A 26,024-nucleotide genomic window follows, 5' to 3' on the forward strand; every position below is an offset into this window, starting at 1 on the left:
AAAAGCAAACAGATGAATATTTGAGATCTGAGAACCAGTCTGCTGGCTGGGGAAACTTATGCTGTGTGATATCCAGGTGCAATCTAGTACAACATTGCCTGCTAAGAGGAGAAATACAGGCAGACACTGAATATTCTAATTTAACAGTGTTCCTTCTGACAAATAGTTGAGTGGGGCACCACAACATAAGGGTCACAAAGATGAAGTCTTTTCCTAGACTTGGGTTGAATGCAGCATGTGCCTCTTAGAGATATGGTTAACAGTGAGGGTCCTCACTGCTGCACTGCAGTTTCAGAAGAGGAAAATCTGACTGAAAGAAGATGAGGAGCAAGTGGAGGTACCTCTGCCCAGCCTAAGCATTTTCAAAGCTCCAGTGCAGTTATCAGAGTAGAATCTGAGTACAACTACATGATTATATTGAGCTGTTCTCCACCTTAGAGTGGAAAATGCATCTTACAAGAACTGGAGCACAGCAGGTTCTGGTTGCCATGGCCACAGTGCTCTGAAGGGTTTGGATCAGCAGCATCTTGGCCTGTGGTCAAAGTGTGGTGCAAATCTGCAGCAAACACCTTGTGCTGCTCCATATTTCTGCAGTGTCTTTGGCAGCTCTGTTCCAGAAAGTTTATTTCTAGCACCAAACTGTCTCAGACCCCTAGAAGTAAAGGAAGAAGTTGGGAGCTGTATTTTAAGCTCACAGAATTTGAATTAATCTCCTGATGTCTGAACAGGGTAATACTGGCATCTGATCCTGTGAGTGAGACTTCAGCTGCAGGAGTAGGAGACACTGTAGGCATAGGTCAGTGTGTGATGGCTGCAGCCCTGTGAAACACAGGATTTCCAGCAGGCTGCTCTTCATTCTTACTACTGGCATTTGTCTCTAGTTCTAATGTCTGCTTTCAGTCTGAGCTGGAGCTCTGGGAATGAACACTTGCTTTTCAGTAACCACAGCTTCAGTGAATTAATCACAGTTAACAATCACATGTTCTGGAAGTGGAGCTAAAGCAAACTGCACTTGCCACATGATTCTTACTACTTATGATCACTGAGAAGTGGGAGAATGTCTGATATGGAAATCAGAAAATGGGACTTTTGTTTTTGTTGGCAGAGGTAATCCAGCACTCTAGATTGAAACACTGTTCTTTGTTCTCTGATCTTGCACTCAGGCCAAGCAATATGTGAATATGTCTGTGCAAAGTAGCCTTTGAAGCAGGGGCAACTTTTTCCTGAAATTATTCTTTGCATTGGTGTTTCAAGTTCAAGGTTTCATGTGTTGAAGTGGGTCTAAGTTGGGACTCCTGAGAAGCTCTCAAGAAGGAGTTCTTGGGAATGCTGTGCATGCAGGGTCTGCACTGCTAAAGCCCTTACCCTGTGTATATACAAGGCCCTGATTTTCCAAGAGCAAAGGCAGTGTTATTGCTTGTTTATGTAGTAACACTCAACAGACTGACTTGAACTGGAAACTTTTGACTAGTGCCTGGAATAGTACCTGTTGTTACAAAAATATTTGTTTGTTTAGCATCACAGTTTGTCCAATGTTTTATTAAAGCAACAATGGATATATCTTGATAAAGGAACAAGCAAAGTCAGTATCTCTACAACAATAAGCTGGTGTGAGAATTTGAATCACAGGTAACCTGTGAGCAAATCACTTTTTCCAAGGGCTTGTTGTGAAATATTTTAATCCTGACTTTGCTGTGAAGCATTGTTGAAGTTACCTGTTGCTGAGGCATTCTAGGAGCAGAAATTGTGTTGGAATGAATGTATGGCATGAAGTCATGTGCACCTGTTTCCTGGAGTATAAAATATACAGGCTACATATATCCATTAATAACCTTGTTTTGTTTCACAAAAGGAGATAAATTTGCTGCAAACTTTCTCATTAAAAATGGTGCCCGTGTGAATGCTGCTACACTGGGAGACCAGGAGACTCCTCTGCACCTTGTGGCATCCTACAGCCCCAAGAAGCACTCCCCAGATGTCATGGCAGAGATGGCACAGATTGCTCAGGCCCTCCTGCAGGCAGGAGCCAACCCAAACATGCAGGACAGCAAAGGCAGGTAAATACTGGGGGAAGTGAAGTGCTGCAGACAATCTGCTCCACAGTCAATGCTGTGGAGATCAGATGCAACCTCCTAACAACCTGTTCAGGTCTTTCAGCAAAGTACAGCTGATGCTGGAAGCAGGAGCTCATTTACCCAATTTGAGACCTGTTGGTAGCACTCAAAGAAAGCTGTGCAGGCTGAATGGTACCTTGGCATGGCAAATTAAACATAGCCCAGCTACAGAAAACTGGGGTGAGTTGATAGTGTTAGAACACATGGAATACAGCTAAATTGCCTTTATTGAGTCACTGAATGGTAAAAGCTAACTAAGATGACAAATAATATACCTGAAGCTGTCAGGGAAACCAAAATGTTCTCAAAAATGCCAGTTTCTACAGTGTGTTTTCTGAAGCGTAGGGCCTGTAAGGTTTTTTACAGGTTAGTTTAGGCTGGCAATCAAGTTTATAAAATAATATAGAAGACTTGGAATGTATCAGCTGCATGATTCTGATAGGTGAAGCTGTTGTGCTTCTTCCTTTAAAGTTACTTCTTACATTAATGAGTTCCTTACTACTAAATAATTTGGAGTCATGTTCACTAAAAGTTTAGATTTGTCTTTCTTTAATAAATGCTTGTGCCTTTCTCCTTTAAGCAGAGATGAAAGCCTGTAGTTCTCTAGGGGCACATTGGTGGCTGGGGCCAGAGTCTGCAGTGTCTCACTCATTCCTGCTGTAACTTTTCTCTGCTCTAATTCCAGGAGCCCCTTGCACGTGTCCATTGTGGTCAGGAATGAGCCTGTGTTCAGCCAGCTCCTGCAGTGCAAGCAGTAAGTCTCACATGAATGTAAAATGAATGCACCAAGGTTACCTTGGACAGCGAAGATGTGAAAACTGGTTTTACAACTCCTCTGTGCCTTTTTCCCTTATAATAAGACTAGTAAGAATTTGGGATGCAAAAGTGTAAAGGCTTTGCATAAATGAAATGTTAAAACCATATCAGAAGCCATGTAAGTTTTTACCCTACTGTAAAGAAGCAGCAAACTGCATCTCTGTGTTTTATAAAGAGGCTGAAATAATTCCAGAGGTGAAGGTTGATTTGTAGTGGAGCTGAAAGGAGTAATAACACTCTTGAAATATCTCAATATATTCTTGAGTTCAACTTGGGTTCTCCTTAGAGATGAATTCTTAGGATGGTGAAGCAGGAGACTTCATTTGACTCAGTTTCATTGAAGCTGAATTTGCAGTTCCTGTACACAGCTTACTCAAGGGAATTTGCCTCTTTGTTACATTTAGTGGGAGCCCAATCTACCAGGGAATCTACACTTCCCTACAAGCAACGAGCTTGACTCTAGTAGTCACTGAAAGGAGCTGTGCTTGTTTCAGAGTATTCACAAATTGTCTGAAGTAACTGGAGCTACAGTAGCTTCTTGGCAAGCAAAAGTTGTCAGAGAGGTATGAGATGAGTTAATATGGCTGTTCAGACACTTGGATTTCAGCTGTGTTGAGGAACCACTTTTTAAGATACAAACTGGGGGACACTAACTCTTATTTTTAGACTAGACTTGGAGCTGAAGGATCATGAAGGCAGCACAGCTCTGTGGCTTGCAGTCCAGTATATCACTGTGTCCTCTGATCAGTCTGTGAACCCTTTTGAGGATGCCCCTGTTGTGAATGGAACCTCCTTTGATGAGAACAGTTTTGCAGCAAGGTTGATCCAGCGAGGCAGCAATACAGATGCTCCAGACACAGTAACAGGTAAACCAGAGGTTTGTATTTCATTGTAGGTGGAAGGCTTGTGTGTTAATTGCTTAATGCTGACTGCACTTGGAGGAGCTGCATGAGGTTTCAGCAGCAATTGCTCCATAATAAATGCTAGGTGGTAGTTGCTTTACCCAGAGCTCGTGCACTGGCAAGCTGAGATGGACTTGCAGGAAGTGACAGAAAATCTGGACTCATTGCCAGGTTCTAATATTTACAATTTCAAGATGTGTAATCACTAAATGGAAGTGCATGTGACAATTGGAAGGGGGCTTCTACCAACCTAATAGCAAGGGTTTTCCTTGTTGACTTCAAAGTGTAGTGGGGAAGGTGTTAGCACACTTCAGTATCAAAGTGTGGTTGGAATAACAGTGTCCATGGTTTTTCTTTAGGAAACTGCTTGCTTCAGAGAGCAGCTGGTGCAGGAAATGAGGCAGCCTCTCTCTTCCTAGCAACGCATGGAGCAAAAGTCAACCACCAAAACAAATGGGTAAAAGCAGAAACTTACTCTGAAAGTTTCCTTACTTCTCTTCAAAAATAAGATAGCAGAGATTTCTTATAGCTAAACCATAGCTTAAAGCAAGTTGGAGCACTTTGTGAACCTTTGCATGTTTTCAGGTATTTGCTAGTGACCACTTGCATTCTTGTGGTGCTGTTCTTGCAGAATCACCAGCTGTTAACATGCTTTTAGCACTTACTGCAGTGCCTCGTGTAATAAAATCCTTAGTAAAAGCTAACTCATGTAGTTTGGAGCTCCTAATGAGCTTCAGTGACTAGGGGTGAAACTCTTCACACCAGCTCTTGTAATTTTAATAGTTTAATTTTAAGAGTTTAAAAGCTGTTTCTCCTCATGTCTCAAGCTGTTAACTCAGCACCTTGTTTATTAAAGGGAGAAACCCCACTGCACACAGCCTGCAGGCATGGCCTGGCAAACCTGACGGCAGAGCTCCTGCAGCAAGGAGCCAATCCCAACATCCAGACAGCAGAAGCAGTGCCTGGGCAGAAGGATGCACCTGCTCCTCCATCAGCAGAGAATGTTCATCTGCAAACTCCCCTTCACATGGCTATTGCTTACAACCACCCAGATGTGGTGTCAGTCATCCTAGAACAAAAAGGTGGGTGTCCTGACTTGATGCTGCAGTGAATTGGTGTGTCAGGATGGCATTCAAGGTGTTCTGACAAACTACTAAGAAAGCAGATCTTCCTGTAAGCAGTGTTTAAGTATAGCAATTAATAAGACTGGCTAACTAGTCTTAAAACATCTGCTTGTTTAAACAAGGAAATTATTTTGTCTGTTTGTAAATTCCCCACTGTAGATAATGGACTTGAGCAGTTAGTCTTGGGTTCTGTTACAGCTGAGATAGCTTCAAAGCATTTGCTTCAGTTGGATGCTGGAAGCAATTTTGGATTAAGACATTTTTCTGTGGTGAGACTTCTGCCTCCCTCAACTCCTTACTAAGAGGACTTTATACAGAGCAATACTGGTGTTTTAGTAGAGTTGAGACTTGAGTACTCAAATACCAGCAGATGAGTTCATTAAATGCTACTAATCAGCTTTCTAGCATCAGGAGGGAATTTGACAGCTGAAGCAGGGCCAGTTTTGTCTCCTACCATAAGTGGGATTTAGCAGGAAGTAGGTAAACTGGGGTAAATATTGCCCATCCCAGGTAAATACTGCCCATCCCAGTAGGTGATCTGGGGTAAATATTGCCCATCCCAGGCTGCACCATATTGTGGAGCCTCCACTCTTCATTCTCAGAGCCTTGTATATACCACTCTATTTGGAATTGCACCTAGAAAGGGACAGGTTAACCCTCTTAGCTAGAAAATTGATTTTTTTTCTCTGTATATGTGTTAAGATCAGTCAGTAGTGGCAATATGGTCTGAATCCTAGGCAGTGTCACATCAGGGAAGCTGAAGGTGCTTTGCTCAGATCTTACACACTGACTGCTAAAGGAACAGCTTAGTACAAACTGTGGCATTGCTGCTGCAGCTTTCAGGTTGTGACTGCAGGTCAAGTACAAGCATACCCTAATTCCTTGTGCTTTCTTGTAGCTAATGCTCTTCATGCTACCAACAATTTGCAAATTATTCCTGACTTTAGTCTGAAGGACTCAAGAGACCAGACTGTGCTGGGATTGGCTCTTTGGACAGGTATGTGCCTTCAGGATGTGAAGCTACTACAGGAACAAGATTTTCTTAAAGATAAAACAGCCGCTGTGTGTTCATGTTCTGGCTTGTGCTGCTGGGGAGGAGTTGTCAAGGAGAGCTTTAGATGGTTCTTCATATTTTAAAATTAGTGTTCACATATGACTTAGTGAAAGATTTCTAGTCCTGCAGCTTCTGCCCAGGACTGTGCTTGCACTTTAGTGGAATTCTTCCTCTGTGAACCCACTGGTAGTTTTCATATCAGATGAAAACTATTAATCATATTGTCTGTGCACATTAACTTGAGTCTATTAGTCTCAGTGTGTCTGTTTTATAGAACTGAAGGTGAAATACTAATGAGCTTGTTCTGTTCAGGCATGCACACAATAGCAGCCCAGCTGCTGGGATCTGGGGCATCCATCAATGACACCATGTCAGATGGACAGACGCTACTGCACATGGCAATCCAGAGGCAGGACAGTAAGAGTGCCCTCTTCCTGCTGGAACACCAGGCAGATATAAATGTCAGGTAAGCTCCTAACTGACAGAACTCTCACCTGTGTATGTGTCTAGGAGCAGGTGCTGACTGCCTTTGTATAATGGCTTGAGATTTGTTCCAGATCTGATTTACACATAGTTGTGTTTGGCACTGTTTTGTGGCACTGGTTATGGCTGAGGGATTACATGCGTTAACTTGGTCCTAGGTACAGCTCCATTAGTCAGTACCTCCTCTTGAGGCTGCAGAAGGAGGTGCCACTTAATTCAGGGTAAAACAGCTTCCTCTGTGGCAGACTGAAGTCCTAGAGACAGCCCTAGAGGCACTGAGCTTCTATTGTCTCATCCATTTGCCAGCTTGTTAGAGCTGCATGTTTGCTACCATCTAAAATAATTAGATACTGATCCAGCAACAGGAGTCTGATAATCTTTCCTCCTCAGTGTCTCCTAGACAACTTACATTAGACTTAACAGAACATTTGTCTGCTTACATGACTGACAGGCTGTCTGTTAAATTTGGCAAGCTGTACTGTAATGAATGGGTACAAACTGCCTAAAACTGCTGTTCTGACTTCAACTTTTTAACAGTTGGTATTTGACTGTTGCTTGAAGTGTTCCACGTTGGAGACAAAGCTGTTTGCTTCTGTGGCAGCAGGCTGGCTCAGAAAGAACTCTGTTCAAATAATGGCTGCACTGAAGGAATTGAATGTCTCTGAGCTAAGAACACTGACTTGTTTTTCCAACTGTAGAAATCAATCACTTGCTAAACGTGAAGGGGAGAGAAAGGTAGACTAGAGAGCTGTGATGAAATACATGGTGTGTTTGTGATGCAAAAATACATACAACAGGAGTTAATTCTTGGCTATGCCAATTAAGTGCTGTTGCTGAACTTTATAATGCATCTGTAACACTTGGAAGTGTCCCTGCTGCAGGACCCAGGATGGACAGACAGCCCTGCAGCTGGCCATCCAAAACCAGCTCCCACTGGTGGTGGATGCCATTTGTACCAGGGGAGCAGACATGTCTGTGCCTGATGAGAAAGGAAATCCTCCCTTGTGGCTTGCCTTGGAAAACAACCTGGAAGACATTGCATCAACTCTGGTAAGAGTCAGGTGGCTTTAGTCTCACTTTTGTTCATCTTCCTAGCAGCAAAATGCTTCATCAGCAAAAGCAAACTCAATGCATGAAAATAACAGACTAGTCCAATATTACTAATTTCTGGAGGTCTTTTCTTCACCAGAAATTCCTCTTTACTGCAGGAATCTTATAAATACTGTAGTGTGCATGACCAAATATCTGGCAGCCACTTTAATAAAAAAATATATTCTATATATATCCTGCTGTCTGGATTCCTGATCTGGATGGAGTAAGGATCTGCTTAGATCAATCTGTAGCATACACAACTTGTGTAATTATCAGCTTTCTGAATAAAACTAAATAGTCATTTTATGCTTTAATGTATGTGCTTTTTATTGCATCTTAACATTGAACGAAGAAGGTCTTTAAATGCTCATATTTTCTTTAAAGACTGTTTACTTTCAGGCGTGGATGATACAACAGATTTCCTAGGATACACAGGTAGACCTCCTTGTGTCTTTTTCATAAGGGGGTTACTTGGAAGCTTTGTCCAATTGTCTGCTAGAGACAACTGGTTAAAAATGTGACGTGAGAAATATGTTTTGTAGCTGTTCTTGACTGTGTTCATCAGCACTTTTCTATGGAGTCAACACTCTTAACTGCTCATCTTTAAACCTTGTCAATAGTTTGTCAAGTGGAGTAGAACAAGTCTTAAGTGCCTCATTGCTCAAGTACATAGTTCTCTAGTTGAAGAATACAAATATTAGCAATACAGTTCCTGGAAAAAACCTCTCTCTGTTTAGCTGAATGTCTGAGCAAGCAGGGAACTGGGCCAGACCTTCAAAAGCAATGTCTGCTGTTGCTGCTTGATTTACTGTAGGTGCCTGTCATTGCTGAAAATGAGGTAACTAATCCAACCTGCTTTAGATCTGTCTATCAAAGTGTATGGACAAATATTTGAATTGTTAGTAAATACCACCTAATTAAGGATTACACAGTAAACTGATAAAAGTATTGTTCTGGAGGACTTTAATATAGCTTCCTGAAATTCAGTGACTGTCACAGGAATAGACAAGACAAGTCAAGTTTTACCTCTAGGGGATAATGTTCCAGAAGCATTAGTCAGGGACTATAGTAGGAACCTGTTAAAAAAAACCCTTCATTGTGTCATTGGACTTCTCTTTCCAGGTCAGGCATGGCTGTGATGCCACGTGTTGGGGGTCAGGACCCAGTGGCTGCTCACAAACCCTTCTGCACAGAGCCATTGATGAGAACAGTGAACAGATTGCTTGTTTCCTGATCCGCAGGTCAGAGCCCTTCCCAAACACAAAGCTCTAACATGCATGTGGGGTGTTCCTGGCATAAATTAATTGAATGCTCTCTTAAATCAGTAACAACTGTGCTTCCTTAGGCTTTTGCTGGGTGGGTGATGCTCAGGGAATTCTGACCAATCCAAAGGACACGTTCTGTTATCTGTAATAGCATCATTTTCTTGATGACAAGAGTCAAACCAAAACCAGGAACTTGGGATTTTGTAGAATGTGTCAGCAGTTGCTGTGTCAGCTCTTGGAATCTTTTCTGTGACCTCTACTGAAGCAGTTTAAATCTGGATTAAACATAATGAATTGACTGCACTGTGTTTGTTGTAGTGGGTGTGATGTGAATAGTCCCAGAAAGCCAGGCCCAAATGGGGAAGGAGAAGAGGAAGCCCATGATGGACAGACACCCCTGCACTTGGCAGCCTGCTGGGGACTGGAGGAGGTGATCCAGTGCCTTCTGGAGTTTGGTGCCAATGTCAATGCTCAGGTATGTGGACAAATCATGCACAATTTTTAAAAGTAAATTCTTTTCCCCCAATGTACTGAAAACAAACTTTTCTCTCACCTGTGTATTTTGCATGATAGAGAAAAGAGAATCTTGCTCTTAGAGCTGAGCCATGGCAATGACTGGTGCAGCTCTGCTTTCTCTCCCCTCTCCTGTCCCTTTTTACCACACCTGGTGCTTGTCTGCCCATGTGGTGGTTAATTCAGGAATTTCCTTCCTGTGCTGAAGGAAAATGATACAGAAAACTTACTGCAATGTTGGTTTTCTCGTGGAACAGGGGGATACAGTGTGTCCTGTCCCTAGTGTGAGTTAAAGGCAGGAGCACAGCTGTAATTAATAATTAAACCAGCTACAGTGTAAAACCCCAGAATACTCTGCTTTGTTAGTATGTTTGGGAAATGTCTTCTGTTATTGAGTAAACTGAGGTGATGTAAGTATGAGTTACACTTCATTTTTGATTACACAGTAATCCTTAAACAGAAGCTTTATAAATAACAACAAAAGAAATGAATGGATAACATTTTTAGGTCCCGATGCTGTTGAAAGTGACATTAAAATGAATTACAGAACACAGTCACAAAGCAGCCTTGGCTGTAAACTGCTGCTTGATGCAGACAAATGTTTAAACACCTCAGCTGACTTTGCTATTAAATTTGCATGCTCATCTCTGCCCCCAAAATGACTGACTAAATGGGAGATGTTATGGTGAGCTGTTTAAAAGGCTCTGTAGCACAGAATTGAGGTCAACCTGTTGGGAGAAACGAATCTCAATTTGCTTTTCTTACACTGTGTGTTTGAGCCTGCCCTGCAGCTGTTTGGTGTCCATGCTGAAGGAAGCTGGGTAGGTGACAGGACTAAACTACAAAGTTTCCTTGACCCTTCAGAGTTAGGGAAGGATTTCTGTACTACTGAGTCTATATTTAACAAACTTTCTGGTTTCCTTCTAGGATGCAGAAGGAAGAACTCCAATCCATGTTGCCATTAGCAACCAACATAATGTTATCATTCAGCTGATGATTTCACATCCAGATATTAAGCTGAATGTACGTGACAGGCAAGGAATGACTCCCTTTGCTTGTGCCATGACATACAAAAACAATAAAGCAGCTGAAGCAATTTTGAAGAGGGAACCAGGAGCTGCAGAACAGGTAAGCTGGGAGAGTTCAAACCATGCTGGTTTTGTTACTGCACTAGTTTGTGGTAACAGCTGTTTCACAAGCCAGTTCTGTTTTATCCTTTTGTGGCTTTACATGCAATCCATTTGCCAGATGCCAGTTCTCTTAAGCAGGATTTATTAGGAAACTGTAGGTGTTTATGTGATATGTGTAAGAACATTAAGGGTTAGTGTCTTGTCAATTCTTATCCTGTCAATACTAAAATGGGAAACAGGCATATGTGTGTAGAAGGAGAAAATTCTAACTCCACTCTTGTCTTGTGCTGGACTAGTACAGAAATAATCTGTTACCCAACTCTCCTAAAACTATCCACAACAGAAAACCTGACCTAAAATAACTGAATAATAGATGCTATGCTGGCCTGCTGAACTATAAAACCTCCAACTGTATCTTCAGGCTTCTGGTGTGACACTTCAGGCAGCTGTTCAGGAGATTCTTCCTATCCTGTGTAAGTTTAATTGCCAGTAAAATATGTGAGTGCTTAGTGAGGTCTTGTATTATATCTAAAACATGGTAACAAGTACCACCAGTTTAAATATGCTTTAACATCAGCTGCAAGGCAAAGTTGAACAACATGTACTTGGTATTAGGCCAGAAAAATAAATTCTCAGGTTGCCTAGAGCAGCTGTGGCTGCCCCATCCCTGGAAGTGTCCAAGGCCAGGTTGGACAGGGCTTGGAGCGCCCTGGGATAGTGGAAGGTGCCCCTGTCCATGGCAGGGGGTGGCCTGGATCACCTTGGGAGGTCTCTTCCCTCACAAACCTATGCTTTTTTTAATACATTTTACATCATTGTGGCAGGATCCCATGTTGCTTCCTTCTCCTGGATGAATTGCCAGAGAGACTCAAGCTTGTTTCACTTAACTGAGTTTATCATTAACTGTTGCTCTGTACTTCACCACAACAGCTGCTTACTTCTTGTCTGTCTAAAAATACTGTCCAGTGTGTGGTCAAGAAAGGACAAGGTTGTAAAATTGTGTGAGGCAGACTGGACTGAGCAGTTGCAGCAGATAGTTTCTCAGTTCAGTTATTCAGTAGTCACATCTATCAGGTAAGTGTCAACCAGTGAAAGGAACAGGATTCTACAGTTCAAGCAGAGGGAGCAAGTGTCTCTTAGTGCAAACACGTCCTGCTCCATGAAACCCCTTGTTCTGCAGGAACAACAAACTAATTCCAGTGCCCTCTCTGCCTCAGGTGGATAACAAGGGTCGGAATTTCCTGCACGTGGCCGTGCAGAACTCGGACATCGAGAGCGTGCTGTTCCTGATCAGCGTGCAGGCCAACGTCAACTCGCGCGTGCAGGACGCCTCCAAGCTGACCCCGCTGCACCTGGCAGTGCAGGCTGGCTCCGAGATCATCGTGAGGAACCTGGTGTGTGCTGGGGCTCAGCCTGGCCCTGCTTAAAGTGTGCCCTCTGCTCCCTGCACAGTGCCTGCAGGCTGGTCCCTCACAGCACTGACACCCCTTCTGCTGGAACAAAGCCCCCTGAGCTTGGGCTGTTGGCTGAGCTGCCACAGCAGCCTTCACAGGAGGGTGCTGGGTTTGCAGCAATCACTAGGCTTGGTTCTCTGTTAAGGAACCTTCCCTAGGTCTGGTTCTTTGTAAAGAACCTTCTCTAGGTCTGGCTCTTTACAAAGAATCTTCCCTAGGTCTGGTTCTTTGTAAAGAACCTTCCCTAGGTTTGCTTCTTTGTAAATAACCTTCCCTAGGTTTGCTTCTTCTTAAAGAGTCTTCCCTTGCCCTTTCTGCACATTTGAACACAAACACACTTGTAGCAGCTCAGTAATTGTACCATTTTATACACTGGAGGCCTGGAAGTATCTCTGTGCAGTAGAGTCCTGTGTGCTTGATTCACAGATATAAACTGTTGGCTAAAATAGCCTGAAACCATCTTTGAACATATTCCTTCTTGCCTCCTGACAGCTGCTTGCAGAACAGAAAACCCCCTTAGCTTGGACTGTTGGCTGAGCTGCCACAGGAGCCTTCACATGAGGATGTTGGGTTTGCAGCAATCACTAGATTTGGCTCTTTGTAAAGAACCTTCCCTAGGTTTGATTCTTCACAAAGAACCTTCCCTGGGTTTGGCTCTTTGTAAAGAATCTTTCCTTGCCCTTTCTGCACTTTGATCACAAACACAAGTTGTAGCATCTCAGTAATTGTACCATTTTATGCACTCTGGAGGCCTAGAAGTATCTCTGTACAATAAAGTCTTGTGTGCTTATTCACAGAAATAAGCTGTTGGCTAAAATAGCCCTGAAACCATCTTTGAACATTTTCCTTCTTTCCTCCTGCCAGCTCCTTGCAGGTGCCCAGGTGAATGAACTGACCAAGCACCGTCAGACTGCTCTTCACTTAGCAGCCCAGCAAGACCTGCCCACCATTTGTTCAGTCCTTCTGGAGAATGGAGTGGACTTTGCAGCTGTAGATGAAAATGGAAATAATGGTAAACTTTACACAAGTAAATGCAGAACACTTCAGTAGGTCTTTTAATGGTGTGTCCTAGAGGTGGAGAGCTCACTGTGAATGGCCTTGCACTGCAAAGGTGAAAGAATGAAAGTCCAGGAAATCAAAGCAGATGGAAGGAGCTGTTTGAGAAGGAGGGTTGGGAAAGTGGAAGGAGGTTGTTCTGTTTAATTATTAGGCTGTAATTATTGTTGGTACTCAAAGTCTTGAACCTTCTTTTTCTCTTTTTCTTTTTTTAACTGTTCAGCTCTGCATCTGGCAGTGATGCATGGCCGGCTCAACAACATCCGGGTCCTCCTCACAGAGTGCAATGTAGATGCAGAAGCCTTTAATATCAGGTAATTATTTATATTCTAATAATATCAGGTAATTAAAGCCTTTAATTTTAATATCAGGTAATTATTTATATTTTAATAATATCAGGTAACAGGCTAAAAGAACCATTTTGTGTTTTAAAATACATGCTGCTTAAAAATATATTTTTGGCTTGTATTATATTATTTATACACAAATTTGGAAGTGTGCAGATGATGCTGTGTCTAAATTCTGTGCCAATTATATCTATACCCCAAGGAAGGAAAGTTAAGTAGGCAGTTGAGTGTGATGTACTGAATTACTGAGATGTAGCATTGTTCAAGTCTGAACCAAACTTGAAAGCAAGGAGAGTTGGATGAGTAACTGTAGTAGCAAGCAGACTTTGATCAGGGTAACAATCTCTTTTCCCCAGAGGCCAGTCACCAATGCATATTTTGGGACAATATGGGAAAGATAATGCAGCAGCCATCTGTGACCTCTTCTTGGAGTGTATGCCAGAATACCCTCTAGACAAACCTGATGCTGAAGGAAACACAGGTAGGTGAGACTCAGCAACTACTAAACTTGAAAGTAATCAAGTTGTATTCATGGTATGTCACTTTTAAAGCTGGAATAATTGCCAGTAGTATGTTAAATACAGTAGGAATACTGTATTTATGGAAATACAATATATGGAAACTTAAAAACTAAAGATCCTCTCTGAACTGGATGTAACACAATCTACCACTCTGTTAGCTGGCTTTTATTTTTCAGTGCTCCTCTTGGCTTACATGAACTGTCTGGCTTTTATTTTTCAGTGCTCCTCTTGGCTTACATGAAGGGAAATGCCAACTTGTGTCGTGCAATAGTGAGAGCTGGGGCTCGCCTGGGAGTTAACAATAACCAAGGAGTCAATATCTTCAACTATCAAGTGGCTACAAAGCAGCTTCTCTTTAGATTGCTGGGTAAGTACCACTTGCTGTGGTGGGAAAGTATTTCTGGCTTTTGCTTCCAGGATATTTCAGAGGAAAAAACTCTGGGCTTCTGACTTAGATGACAGTAATTCCAGAGAGGCAAAACTTGTGAATTTTGTACTACTAACAGTGCAGAGTAGAAATACTAGTTCTTCTGGTGATTAGCTGAAAAGTTGTACAATGCAGACTGTTAGATGCTACTTTTTTTGGAAGGTTAGACATGGAAATCTTGGCTGGTTGTGTAGTCCAATGTAGCTTAAAACACAGACACTGCTTTTTAACTGGTGCTGTACAGTTGCTGTGGACAATGTGATGGAAAGCAACTACAGATTATCTACAAAGGAGACTCCAGCTCCTGCAAGAGTAGTGAATCCATTACACTGAATGCAGCCTAGAACTGGAAAAGCCTTCAGGTTTAGTGTACTCAGAACATGTCTGAGCCCATTTTGCCTTCACATTTTTACCTCTTAACAGATATGCTGACAAAAGAACCTCCCTGGTGTGATGGCTCCAACTGCTACGAATGTGCTGCCAAATTTGGAGTCACGACAAGAAAGCATCACTGGTAATATGAGCCCCCTTGCTGTGCTTACAGGGAAATGGATTCCTCCCCAAATGTAGCTGGGCTTGCTCCTAATAGCTTAGGTGTTAATATAGGTGTACAACCACTAATCCAGCTGAAATATTCCATCCTGTCTTAGATCAGAAACTTGTAGTCTGACTGAAATAATATTTTAAGCAGCTTGTGCATTTAATATTTTGATTAGTTGTAAATGAGAAATCATGTCCAAGTTCCAGTAGTGAAACAGGATTTAAATACCCAGTTGTCAGAGAGAGTGTGAGGCACTTCACTCCACAGAAGAGCAACAATACATTTTATTAAGAGAGTGAGTTAATAGAAGTTCAGTGGTAAATGTGGCAGTGGTTTATCAGGAGTTGATTATTTCCTGCATAGAGGTTGGGGTTGGGGAGAGCCTCCTGTGGGGGCAGGAGGTTCAGAGAGAGCAGCCACTGGGGCTGTGGCTGACACAGGAGACACAGGAGGAAGCACAGCACCACCACAGTGGTAGGATGACCTGCTCCAAAAGAGGTGGCAGATTGAGGCAGGAGTTCACAGCTTAAGTTTGGGATCTTGTTGGCAGTGTGGAAATGGTTGAAGATGAACATGAGCTGCTCTTCTGTAGATAGTTGCCTTTTTAAATATGTCTGAACTTGTACAAAAAAAATGTCTGAACTTGTACAAAACATGCTGGTTGGAAGGGGGTTAAGCTAAGATTTTTCTTAGCTCAGAGAAGCTACACATGCCTCACTTGAAGCAGTACCATGTGACTCACTAGTACAGAACCAGCATGTGCTGTTGGCATTAGTCAGTTATTCCAAAATATCAGAAAGATACAAGACAAATATCAGAAGATACAAGATAATCATAGCTTTTCAACTGCTAATGTATATTTAATGATGCTATAATTGATAAAGAATGTCAGACAGTAACATCCTGGTGTTCACCAGGAGGGAATTCACTTTTCTCCCACCTCTCTTCTGTCAACAGCCGACACTGTGGACGCCTGCTCTGCCATAAGTGCTCAACAAAGGAGATTCCTATCATAAAATTTGATCTGAACAAGCCAGTTCGAGTTTGCAACATCTGCTTTGATGTCCTGACTCTGGGAGGAGTCTCCTAGTATGCTGTGGAAGTAAAGGGATTCCCAGTCAGTGCTCCTGACAGCAGCTCTGCTTACAAGCCCTCTGGATAGGGAAGAGGAGGCTTACACATGTCTTCTGCAATAGACTGAACTAATTAAGGACCCTGTTATGATATACTCTGGTATAAATGATTTTCTATGACTGTAAATGTATCAGGCTGCGATAGACTTCACTAGGAATCAGAGTGGATTGTTGGAACCAAGTGACAAAAGAATTGAGACCCTCTTCTAGTTGCAGTGGGGTATGGAAGCTGAAATTTGTTCTGATTGAATCTGCATAAAACAGGTCTGTCCTCAACATGGTGCTTTGCACTGAGCAACTCTGTTAAGTCCTGTGGCTTTCAGGCTGCTTAGTAGAGATGGTATTAAGTTTCAGGGTAACCAGGTATCTTTCTTTGCTTTGTCTTAAAGATAAATGTTCCCCTTCTCTAGAGAAGACTTTTTGTGAAGCTAAACTGAGCTGTTGCAACCACTATTCAAGAAACTCTTCAGACCTGGGGGTAGTTCTAAGTATAGCTCAAGAATTGTGGCCTTACAACAGAAAGCTTTACCACATCTGATGCAAAGCAGTCAGAATTGCAGATCCACATCTTGATACCTCCTCAACAAATGACTCGTTAGCTTTAGCATGTTCAAGAGAAGTGCAAGATTTGTTTTAGGAAAATGCTCTTGCTCATACCTGCTGGAACTGTCAGTCTTCATTGCACTGTCATATTTATGTAGCTGGTCCTTGCAGTCCATGGCACTGGTACAAATGACCATGAGTTTGCTGAAAGGCTGAGCATGTGCTAAAGGAGAAACACTAAAAGTGGTGGAGTCTAACTCCCAGTACAGCAATAAATGCTGAAGTGCATTAGGAGTCCCAGGAGGGAGAGAAACACTTTCTGGGGCTTGAGGGGCCTGGTAACTGCTGTGGGAGAGTCAGAAACCCTGCCAAGTGTGGAATGTGCTGCACCTCTAGACACTAAACCTGGGCCCATTTTCAGCAGGATTGCTGGGGAGTGGGAGTGTACATGGAGGCTTCCTGTTAGGAGTAAGCTGCAGGGTTTTAATCTAGGCTGGTTGTACTCTCTTCAACATGCTGAATCTGTGGAAACCTACCACCACATTGTCTGGGTAAACAGGAAAGTATTTGACTGGCAGACCAGCTTGTGATTTGGTGGGCAAAGGCTTCAGTTAGAAAAATGGGTACTTAAACAAAACTACATGAGATAAAGCTAGTATAGACTCAATTGAGCATTCCTCATCTTTACTCCATGAATTGGTGTGCATTTTTTAATGACTGTTATCTCCAGTGAACTGGATGGACAGGTGATGATGTGTTGCCCTGTTTGGAGCAGTGACTTGTTGGTCTTGAAGAGTGAGAGGAGATGATGAACCAGGCTGCTCCTGTTACAGGAAACTTTCTCAGTTTTTCTCAAGCTTGTACAAGGAGAGGACAGGAGAGGGTGCAATTGCTGACATTTGTATGATTAATTTCACATCAAGTCTCACTTGATCTGCACTTTGATCTTCCAAAATGCCTATGTTGTAACTGGAATCACCCTTTACCACTAGGGAAGAACAATGGATGAAACACAAACTTGCCTCACTGTTTGATGTCTGCTGCTGACATGTTGCAACAGAATGCTCTGGGTAACACAGCTGGTCTCTAACACAGTTCCTAATGCAAATGGGGCACCTCTGGCACAATGCTGTGGGTGAATGAGGGAAAATAGTGCTGTCAGTTAGTGGTAGCTGCAGTAATTGTTGGTGTCAGTTAACTACAATCTACAGTTTGGGAGTTTTTGAGTGAAAGAGATGATGGAAAATATTGTATGTCTGGTATTTCAGGATGTCACTGGTTGCAGATCTCTAGCAGTGAAAGAATGATGGAAAGTGCATTTGGTGAAAGAAGTCTTGACTGTAATCCCACGGTAACATGTTGTTTTCCTTCTTGGTTTGGAGCTGAAGTGCTGTGGAGGGGTAAGGGTGTGCTCAGAATGCTGAAAGTGCAGAGGAGGGGTTTTCCTGTGGGCTTCAGCCTGGTGGGGAAACTGCACATATGTAATTGCCAAAGCATTTAAACATCACTGTTTCAGTGGCTTCTCTGATGTAAGGGCAAGGGAACAGGAAAGCAGTGATGGAAAATGTGGATCTGGTGAAAATTCAGATTAACCGAATGGCAAGTTAAGGCTGGGTAGTTGCTTTCTGAAAAATAGGATCTTGATTATAACTGTAAAACTCTGGGAAAGATCTGGAAACCACCTGTAGTGCTCCTGGTTTGCTGTTTACAGCCAGTACTCTCCCAGCTTACTTACTGAAGTCTGAAAGGAAAGTAGATTATTGTTAAATGTACAGCCTGAGGTGTTTGTTTAATTTAAAGCAACTAAATTCAGCAAATTTGATCTTTTAAAGTGCCTTTGAGATAGTTTCCTTCCGGCCAACTCTAAATAGCTTTCTGCCAGAGCTAAAGAGGGAAAGCTCACAACTTGAACCAAAACCCACCTTAGTTCTTTTCTAGTTCAGCTGAGGAGTTGACCCCTCCAGACAACTGCTGGGGCTCAGTCCCTCACACACTCTGCCTGGTGTTGGTCTGAGCTCTCAGACCACTGAGGTTTTTTGGGAGTTTTGCTGGCAATGCTCCACTACAGGGTACAAATGTGAATGAGGCACTTGTAATGTAGTGGTGGTCAACACATTTCTAACTCTAAACAACTGCTCTTCCCTTTTTGTAGCATAATACAGTTGTTACCAAACCCCCCACCCCTCTTAGCCCTGCTTTTAGTGGTAAATATTAACTCAAGTCTGCCAAGCATTGAACAAAGGGTTAGATGGGAACTCAGTTTGTGTCCCTGCAGTGCTGCTGTCACACAAGGCTCCAGGCACTTCAGCAGGGGTGCATGGGAGGTCGGGTGGCTCCTGCTGTAGTTTTTGTTCTGAGACTGGATTCCTTTTGCCTGCAGTCACCCAGCACTCTTACACAAGCACAAGCCGTGGTCTGGCTGGAATTTCTGTCTGTGAAAGGTGCAGTCACTGTTTCACACCACTGAGTGGAGCGAGAACACTGCTGCTGGAGGCACTAACAGAGCAGAGTGAGTCGCTGGCTAAAAGCTGTCATGCCTTAATGACTTCCCGTGCTGGAGATAACAGCTCATCCAACTGCTCCTCTAGTGCTTATAAACTAACATGTAACAGTATGGGAGGCCAAGGCTGGATGGTTTTGTAGATCAAATGTTAATAGCAAGTTCTCTTTTTTCTGTAACCAGCAGAGGTGGTCACTGCAGCAAACTCATCTCTAGAAAAATCAAAGCTTGTATGAGTGACAGAAATAACTGAACCTTCTAATACCCTCTGTGAAATAGAAAAGGAAGTCTTAGAACAATGGCATTTTATCTGCAATGTTTGTCTGGAGTTGTTGTAAAAATGTATTTTTCCAATATGCATTACTTCGTTGTGTAATGATTCTACTTGTAATAAAATGCAGAACTAGATGATGCATTGTGAGGTGAAACCTTGCTAAGGAAGTGTCTGCTCCTGTAGAGGCAGCTGCCCCTCTACAACTTATCCTGACAAACCACGAAGAAATCCAGGGATCCAACATCCAACTGGGCACAACAGCTTTATTCTTTGTTCTGAGATTAGTCCAGGTATTCATTGTCATGTTGTGGAACTGCTCCAACTGTTCTTTTGGCTGTCAAGGTCTGGTGTTCTGGTTTGTACCATGTAGTCATCTCAAATGCCTTATACTAGACTTACCTATAATCAGTTTTGTGAAACAAACCCGAGCTCCTGGGGCCAGAGCTGCTTCAGGCAGTTCACAGCTCAGGTTCCCAGCCCTGGGAGCACTCAGAGCTGTGTGCTGGAGGCAGCTCAGCCCCCTGGAGAGCACAGAGCTGCTGCAGCCTCACTGCAGGACAAGGAAAACTCCAGTGCAATAGCAAACCCAGCCAAGGCTTCTGGGTGAGATTGTGATGCATTATTAGTCTTTTATTAATAAAACTTACTGAAGTACAGATGAATGGTGAGCTTTATTAGAGCACTGTCTGTGGTGACTTGAGCCCTCTGTAGCTGTCACTGTTCCCTTTTCCACCATGGGAGAATCCAGCTGAGCTGCTCAGTGAAGATACTTGGAGCACTTCAGGTCACTGAGGGTGTCTCCCTGTTTGCTTTAATGGATGACTTATTCCTGGTGCAAGGCAAACTCTTCCTCCCCACTGTTTCCAAACCCTAAACTCAGGAATAAGCTATGAACTGATTTCCAACCAACTTTAACTTAAACCAACACCTCCCTGCCCTGCCTTTTTGCAGCAGTTTATTTGATTTTTGTGTAGCTCTTGCAATCAAAACCATCCCCTCAGCACTGTTTGCATAGTGAGTGTTCCAGCAAGATAAAACTTGCTCAGAAGGTCAAGCTGGTCCCACCTTCTCTGGGACTGGTTTGCCCTCACAAACTACTTCTTAACAGCATTTAATAGTCTGGGATTTGCTACAGCTTTTAGATGGCTTTAAAAAGCTCTTTTAAAGGTACTTACCAATCATTTGCAGGGATGGTTTCACTACTTTAAATGCAATTTCTTTTTAAAGTGGTGGTGTCTTTTTAAATGTGGCAAAGGCCAAAGTTGTGGAGGCAGTGAAGTGCTGCTTTGCAGCTCTGTGCTGCACCTTTTACACAGCTTGATCTTCAGCTCTGTGTGAAATGAGTTTTCATTTCTCACTCCACCCCCAGAGATGGCTCAAGCCCAGGGCTGAGGTTTGGTTCTGCCACACATCCTGCTCCCCCTGAGTGCCACGGGCTGGCACAGCAGGGCAGTGCCTGCAGGGGCTTCTCTTCAGGATGAAGACAGGTAAAAAACCCCAAAACTAAACCCACAACCCCACTGTTCCAAGCATGTGCAGGTTTAAGTTTGTGTGGCTCCATCCCTGGCAGCCACACAAATGCACTTTCTGTCCATCCCTGTAGCACCCTCTGATTTTTATCAGTGAGAAATGCTGTGATGTGTCCTGCTGCAAGGGAGGGAATGGTGCTTCCTGTAAACTTGCTAATTAACTAACTCATCACTTACATTTTGGGCCTTTCTTCAAAGGTGGTGAAAGCTAAAAATCAGTTTATAAACACTTCCAGGAGCTTACACACAGGTGGCAGCTGCCTTAAGGACAAGAAGTGACCACAACCTGTGCCACCACTGGACCCTGATCTGTATGTCTCTCTCAAAGCCCAGCTCGACCAAAACTGATTTTAACAGCAGATTCCACTAAAACCAGCAAATGCTTCCCTGCAGCTTGAGGTTTGTAGTGCAAGTATTTCTTCCTCCCTTTTAGCCCCACCCAGAGAGGGTAATGACCTGCCCTGTATTTCTGGGAGTCACTCACACTGCTGAATTCTGCCAGCTGTGACACAATAAATATGGATTTTAAAAGTGCTGGGTCTTGTAAGGGCACATCCAGCTCAGTCTGACAGGCACAGAGCAGATGGGAAGAAGTCTTATACCAGAATGGAAACAGGAGGCAGATTACAGTAGGATGGTTCTGTTGCCACCCAGGCAACAAAAAGAAAGCTATTTAAAACTACTCCTTCCTGATCACAACAGTTTGAAAGTGGTGAATCACAGACCAGGACAGTGAGGTTAATATCAAACAACAATCCCCACGGGTGGCTTCAATATCTGGGCTCAGTATCTAATGCAAACACAGTGAGGAAATGCAGCTCTGGCCTTTGCCTTCTCTACTCCAAGAATTTGATAAAGCTCGTGTGTAACTAAACTGTGCAAGTTCCTGATACTGTGGACCTTAATTGCAGAAGAAATTCAGGGTTCTCCTGCTTCCTTTAAACTCCTGGGAGTGAGTCAGGTGCCTGGGAAGGAGCATCAGCAGTGCCTGCAGCAGGACCTGTGGCAGTGATGCTGCAGCAGCTCTGTGCTCCCTGACCTCACTGTCCCACCACTGTGCACACAAACACCCAGTCCCTGACTGCACAGGGAGCAGCTCTAAAACACAATTCAGCCTGTGCATCTTACAGTTTGTTCCCCGGTGCAGAAATATTTCCCATAAAGAAATCATCCTGTTACTTGATTTTTTTAGCCACTGAGCTGGCTGAAGTGTTTCCTCCATCTCCATATATGTTAAAAAGCATCACAAGTCCCATGAGATTGTTCCTGCTTCCTTTGCAGGGCTGGAGCTGCCCACCCCAGTGCGAGGTTTCAGGGCAGGGCTGCCCCTGCCTGGCTCAGCCCGTGGGCAGCACGCACTGCTCGGCCAGGGGATGGCAGCCCTCGTACTGCTGCAGCCGAGGGTCATCCAGGTCGCCTCTGTCGCGGTGCTGGGAGGAGCCAGGCTGGCCCCAGGGCGGCCCCGAGCTCCGGACGCACACGCAGGGAGCGCCCTGCGAGCCGGGGCGGTGCAGCCTCCGCGGGACCCCGGCCCAGCCTCTGGGCACGCCCCCGCTGCGAACCGAAAAGGAAAATCTGTTACAACTCAAACCCAGGGAAATGCTTCCAGTCAATAGAGAATCCTTAGGGAAAAACCTCAGATAATCTGAGCTAAATAGGGTCTAGTTAGTTCTGAACTAGAACTAACACTGAGGTAGGCTTTGCTTCCACAGAATTCACAGAATGACTGGGCTAAAAGAGACCTTAAAGATTGAGTCCAACCCAGCCCCAACACCTCAACTAAACCCTGGCGCCCAGTGCCACATCCAGGCTTTGTTCAAACAGCCACCATCCCACAGCCTTCACCTTTTTATTGGCTGTGCTTCAGAAACCTGTGGCCTGGCCCTGGTTCCATCACTGCTGCTGCAGGCTCTGCCCTTCTGAGAGTCACCAGCTCCTGCATTCCATGCTTCCATTGCCAGAGGAATCACAGCCTGATGGAGCACAGCAAAATCCTTTTCTGGAGGTACCTAAATGCTCACAGGTTAGTACACATCTTCACAGAATCACAGTGGCTTGGGTTGGAGGGACCTTAAAGACCCTCCAGCCCACCCCTGCCATGGGCAGGGCCACCTTCCAATAGACCAGGCTCTCCTGGGCCTTCTGTGCTTGACTAAACACGGATTTTGGGAGCTGGGGCAGAAGAAAAAGTACTTCCCCAGCTAATTCATTATGTCTCTTTATGTCTAAGTGTCTCTCTATGGGCCAACTCCCCAACCACTGCAGCTTTTACGCCTCTAACACAAGTCCTTGCCACATCACACCTGGTCCCAAGGCTGTCCCCAAGGTCAGTGACACACAGGAGCAGATCCCTGGGGCACACAGAGCTGCTGCTGGGCTGACATGAAGCCCAAGCATTTTGCAGTGTGGTCTGTGAAATGATTTCATCTTCAAACAAAACAGTCCCTAAGCTGAGAGATAGCTACTAACAGGAGAGAAAGGAAATGATTAATCAAAGCTTAACCTCATTTTTATGTGGTTTAAGTGAAAATGTTGTGGTATGAAACTGTCTGAAAAGCACAGGTTAATGCTTGTATTCCTGAGAGGTGACAGAACCTGTTTGAATCCCAGTCCTGCTGGGATTTCTGCCCTGTTTTGCTGAGAACAGGAGATCAGGTGCACATGTGGGAAATTCTTTGATTCCAGTGTGACAGAAGAGGCTCAGGGGGAACTTTCTCACTCTCCACAACTCCCTGACAGGAGGGTGGAGCCAGGTGAAATTCAGGCTGTGCTCACAGGGACAGGGTAAGAGGAAACAGCCTCAAGCTGTGCCAGGGGAGGTTTAGGTTGGATACTTGGGAGAATTTCTTTATGGCAAGGGTGGTCAGGCCCTGGCACAGCTGCCCAGGGCAGTGGTGGAGGCCCCATTCCTGCAGGGATGTAAAAGCTCTGTGGATGTGACATCTCGGGGCACAGGTCAGTGCTGGGGAATGGCTGGACTGGGTGCTCTCACAGGGCTCTTCCCACCTGAACAACCCTGGGAATTCAGGCAGGGACAGAGCCCATGCCTGGCTTATTCCAGCCCTGGCAGCACCACTGCCCACAGAACCTGTGCCAGGTCCCAGAGCTCACCTACCCTGGAGTGTGGTGGCTGCAGGGGCCAGGACACCTTGCCATGCCAGGAGAGGCAGGAACACAGCACAGGGCACCCCAAAAAGCCTCTGCTCCAGAGGGGACAGGCTCACCTCTCTCTGGAGCACCAGAAGCGGGTGCCTTTAGCAGAGCTCCACTCAGAGTTGCAGGGTGGGAACTGCTGCTGCTGCTGCTCACTTTCTGCCTGCAGCTTGAGAGCTTCCTCAATGGCAGCCTCCACCTCCCTCAGGGCTGCTGTCGGTGCCCCATTTTCATCGTAGAATCTGCCCACCAGCTTCCCTGGGAGAGGGGATCAATTAGGACCACAGTGTTTCCAGACCACAGACCCGTTTCCAGGCAAGGAAAATGCATAGTTCTGGTGGGGCTTTATTTTTAATTTGCTATTTAAAAGGAGATGCCACCATGGCCCAATTTTAGAACCAAACTGAGCTTACATCCCTTCAACCCTTGAATCACACAGCAGTTTACCCATATTAATAAACCCATGCAGGACAAGCTTGGGCATTACAGAGCTGAAAACCAAAGCCAGTTTCACCTGCACAACCCAGAAGCCATTCCCCAGAACAATTTCCCTGCACTGCTGCCCCTACATTCTCCTGAGTGATTTCAGGCTGGCTCCATGCTCTGTGCTCAGCAGAGACAATCCAAGCAGGACAGCAGCCAGGTGGGAAAAGGATTAAACCTTCCCTTGGAGGGAAGCAGACCTCAGAGCCCTGCACACCCATCCCCGTGGGAGCCCACCCAGCCCCAGACGTACCCACGGGCTCGTAGTTGTGTCTGTAGAAGCTCAGCCAGCTGTGGATGGAGAGCAGCTCCGCGGGGGACAGCCCCGACACGGAGTCCACCAGCCCCGCCGGGCTGAAATCGCCGCTGGCAAACGCGCGGGTGGCATCTCTGCCTGCGGGCACGGGGGAGAGCACAAGAAACAAGGGTGAGAGCCCTCCCAGAGAGCAAATTCCTCAGCCAAGGAGTGAATCCCTCAGCCGCGGATGAATTCCTCAGCCATAGAGGGAATTCCTCAGCCATAGAGGGAATTCCTCAGCCAGGGAGTGACCCCCGCGCCCCAGCCAAGGAGTGAATCCCTCAGCCACGGATTGAATTCCCCAGCCATGGAGTAAATCCCTAAACCATGGAGAAAATCCCTCAGCCAAGGAGTGAATCCCACAGCCAGAGAGGGAATTCCTCAGCCATGCAGTGAATCCCCAAGCCTTGGACTGAATACCCCAGCCATGGATGAATTCCCCAGCCTTTGAATGGCCCAACAAGGGCTGAGCTTTCCCTCCTCCCTGCCCGGGCTGCGCTCCGCGGCCGGCGGTGACACCGGGTGACACCCACACCTCCGGGGACGGTTCCCTCCCCAGCCAGGCCACCCCCAGGCCCTCAGACAGCGCTCCCCGCCCCACCGCAGGTACCTGCGAACCCGCTGTACGCGCCGCCGGGCCCGTAGTGCTTGCGGCCCCGCTCCACATTGAACACCCGTCCCAGCAGGGCGAGGTAGAGCCCGGGCTCGCCCGGCGCCCCCCGGTAGCGGCGCAGCTCGGCGGCGCTGAGCAGGCGGGCGCGGGGCTCGAACCCGCGGCGAAGGAGGCAGGCGGCGGCCAGGCCCAGCAGCGCCGCGGCCGCGCCCCGCCACATCGCGCCGCGACAGCGCAGCGCTCGCGCGACAGTTCCCTCGCCGCACGGCAGCGTGCAGGCCCAACCGCGGCCGGCGGGACGGCCGGGCCCAGGGCGCGCTTTACGGCAGCATGGCGGCGTAGCCATGGAGCGCTCCGGGCTGGGGGGAGATGATTTTACACTGAAATAAACGGAGGTGGTTTTACACTGAAATAAACACGAGACCTTTCTCCTTTTTAATTCTACTCATAACAACACCGCCTCCCACCAGCCCAGGCTGCTCCGAACCCCGGCCAACCCCGCCTCGAACACTCCAGGAACGGGGCGGCCACAGCTTCTCTGAGCCCGCCCTCACCACCCTCTGAGTAATGCCGTTGTCCAAATTATTATTACTCTAATTGTATTACTATTTTTAGAACTATTTTATTACTATTAAACTTTTAAAATTTTAAAAACAAGT

At 45.3% G+C, this 26,024-nt stretch overlaps 2 protein-coding genes across 3 annotated transcripts in view; one reads left to right on the top strand and one right to left on the bottom strand.

Moving 5' to 3' along the window:
• Nucleotides 1-20,154, top strand: part of ANKFY1 (ankyrin repeat and FYVE domain containing 1) — a 32,919-nt gene extending 12,765 nt beyond the window's left edge. For both annotated transcript variants that reach the window (XM_058818039.1, XM_058818040.1), the window contains exons 8-25: nucleotides 1,853-2,057; nucleotides 2,800-2,868; nucleotides 3,597-3,796; nucleotides 4,192-4,289; nucleotides 4,689-4,914; nucleotides 5,855-5,953; nucleotides 6,323-6,476; nucleotides 7,375-7,543; nucleotides 8,708-8,826; nucleotides 9,169-9,325; nucleotides 10,291-10,491; nucleotides 11,711-11,887; nucleotides 12,812-12,959; nucleotides 13,227-13,317; nucleotides 13,707-13,831; nucleotides 14,092-14,238; nucleotides 14,722-14,812; nucleotides 15,797-20,154. In XM_058818039.1, the coding sequence (XP_058674022.1) occupies nucleotides 1,853-2,057; nucleotides 2,800-2,868; nucleotides 3,597-3,796; nucleotides 4,192-4,289; nucleotides 4,689-4,914; nucleotides 5,855-5,953; nucleotides 6,323-6,476; nucleotides 7,375-7,543; nucleotides 8,708-8,826; nucleotides 9,169-9,325; nucleotides 10,291-10,491; nucleotides 11,711-11,887; nucleotides 12,812-12,959; nucleotides 13,227-13,317; nucleotides 13,707-13,831; nucleotides 14,092-14,238; nucleotides 14,722-14,812; nucleotides 15,797-15,929 (2,609 nt within the window). In that variant the 3' untranslated portion in view covers nucleotides 15,930-20,154. The remainder of the gene's footprint in view (nucleotides 1-1,852; nucleotides 2,058-2,799; nucleotides 2,869-3,596; nucleotides 3,797-4,191; nucleotides 4,290-4,688; nucleotides 4,915-5,854; nucleotides 5,954-6,322; nucleotides 6,477-7,374; nucleotides 7,544-8,707; nucleotides 8,827-9,168; nucleotides 9,326-10,290; nucleotides 10,492-11,710; nucleotides 11,888-12,811; nucleotides 12,960-13,226; nucleotides 13,318-13,706; nucleotides 13,832-14,091; nucleotides 14,239-14,721; nucleotides 14,813-15,796) is intronic.
• On the bottom strand, nucleotides 19,540-25,585 carry LOC131566684 (neuferricin). Its single transcript, XM_058818041.1, has 4 exons — nucleotides 25,363-25,585; nucleotides 24,708-24,848; nucleotides 24,043-24,229; nucleotides 19,540-22,372 (listed from the first exon to the last, which is right to left on the bottom strand). The coding sequence occupies exons 1-4, from the start codon at nucleotides 25,583-25,585 to the stop codon at nucleotides 22,156-22,158; spliced, it is 768 nt and encodes a 255-aa protein (XP_058674024.1). The 3' UTR covers nucleotides 19,540-22,155.
• Between the last annotated feature and the right edge of the window lie 439 nt (nucleotides 25,586-26,024).

Source organism: Ammospiza caudacuta, chromosome 20 (genome assembly GCF_027887145.1).
Source record: "Ammospiza caudacuta isolate bAmmCau1 chromosome 20, bAmmCau1.pri, whole genome shotgun sequence".
Lineage (NCBI taxonomy): Eukaryota > Metazoa > Chordata > Aves > Passeriformes > Passerellidae > Ammospiza > Ammospiza caudacuta.

Excerpts from the sequence above, each read along its gene's own strand:
- LOC131566684 (XM_058818041.1), bottom strand. The coding sequence starts at position 25,585 with ATGTGGCGGGGCGCGGCCGCGGCGCTGCTGGGCCTGGCCGCCGCCTGC. Across the intron at positions 24,849-25,362 it reads CGCGTACAGCGGGTTCGCAG|GCAGAGATGCCACCCGCGCG; the intron begins GTACCTGCGGTG and ends CCGTGCCCGCAG. Across the intron at positions 22,373-24,042 it reads TTCTGGTGCTCCAGAGAGAG|CGGGGGCGTGCCCAGAGGCT; the intron begins GTGAGCCTGTCC and ends TTCGGTTCGCAG.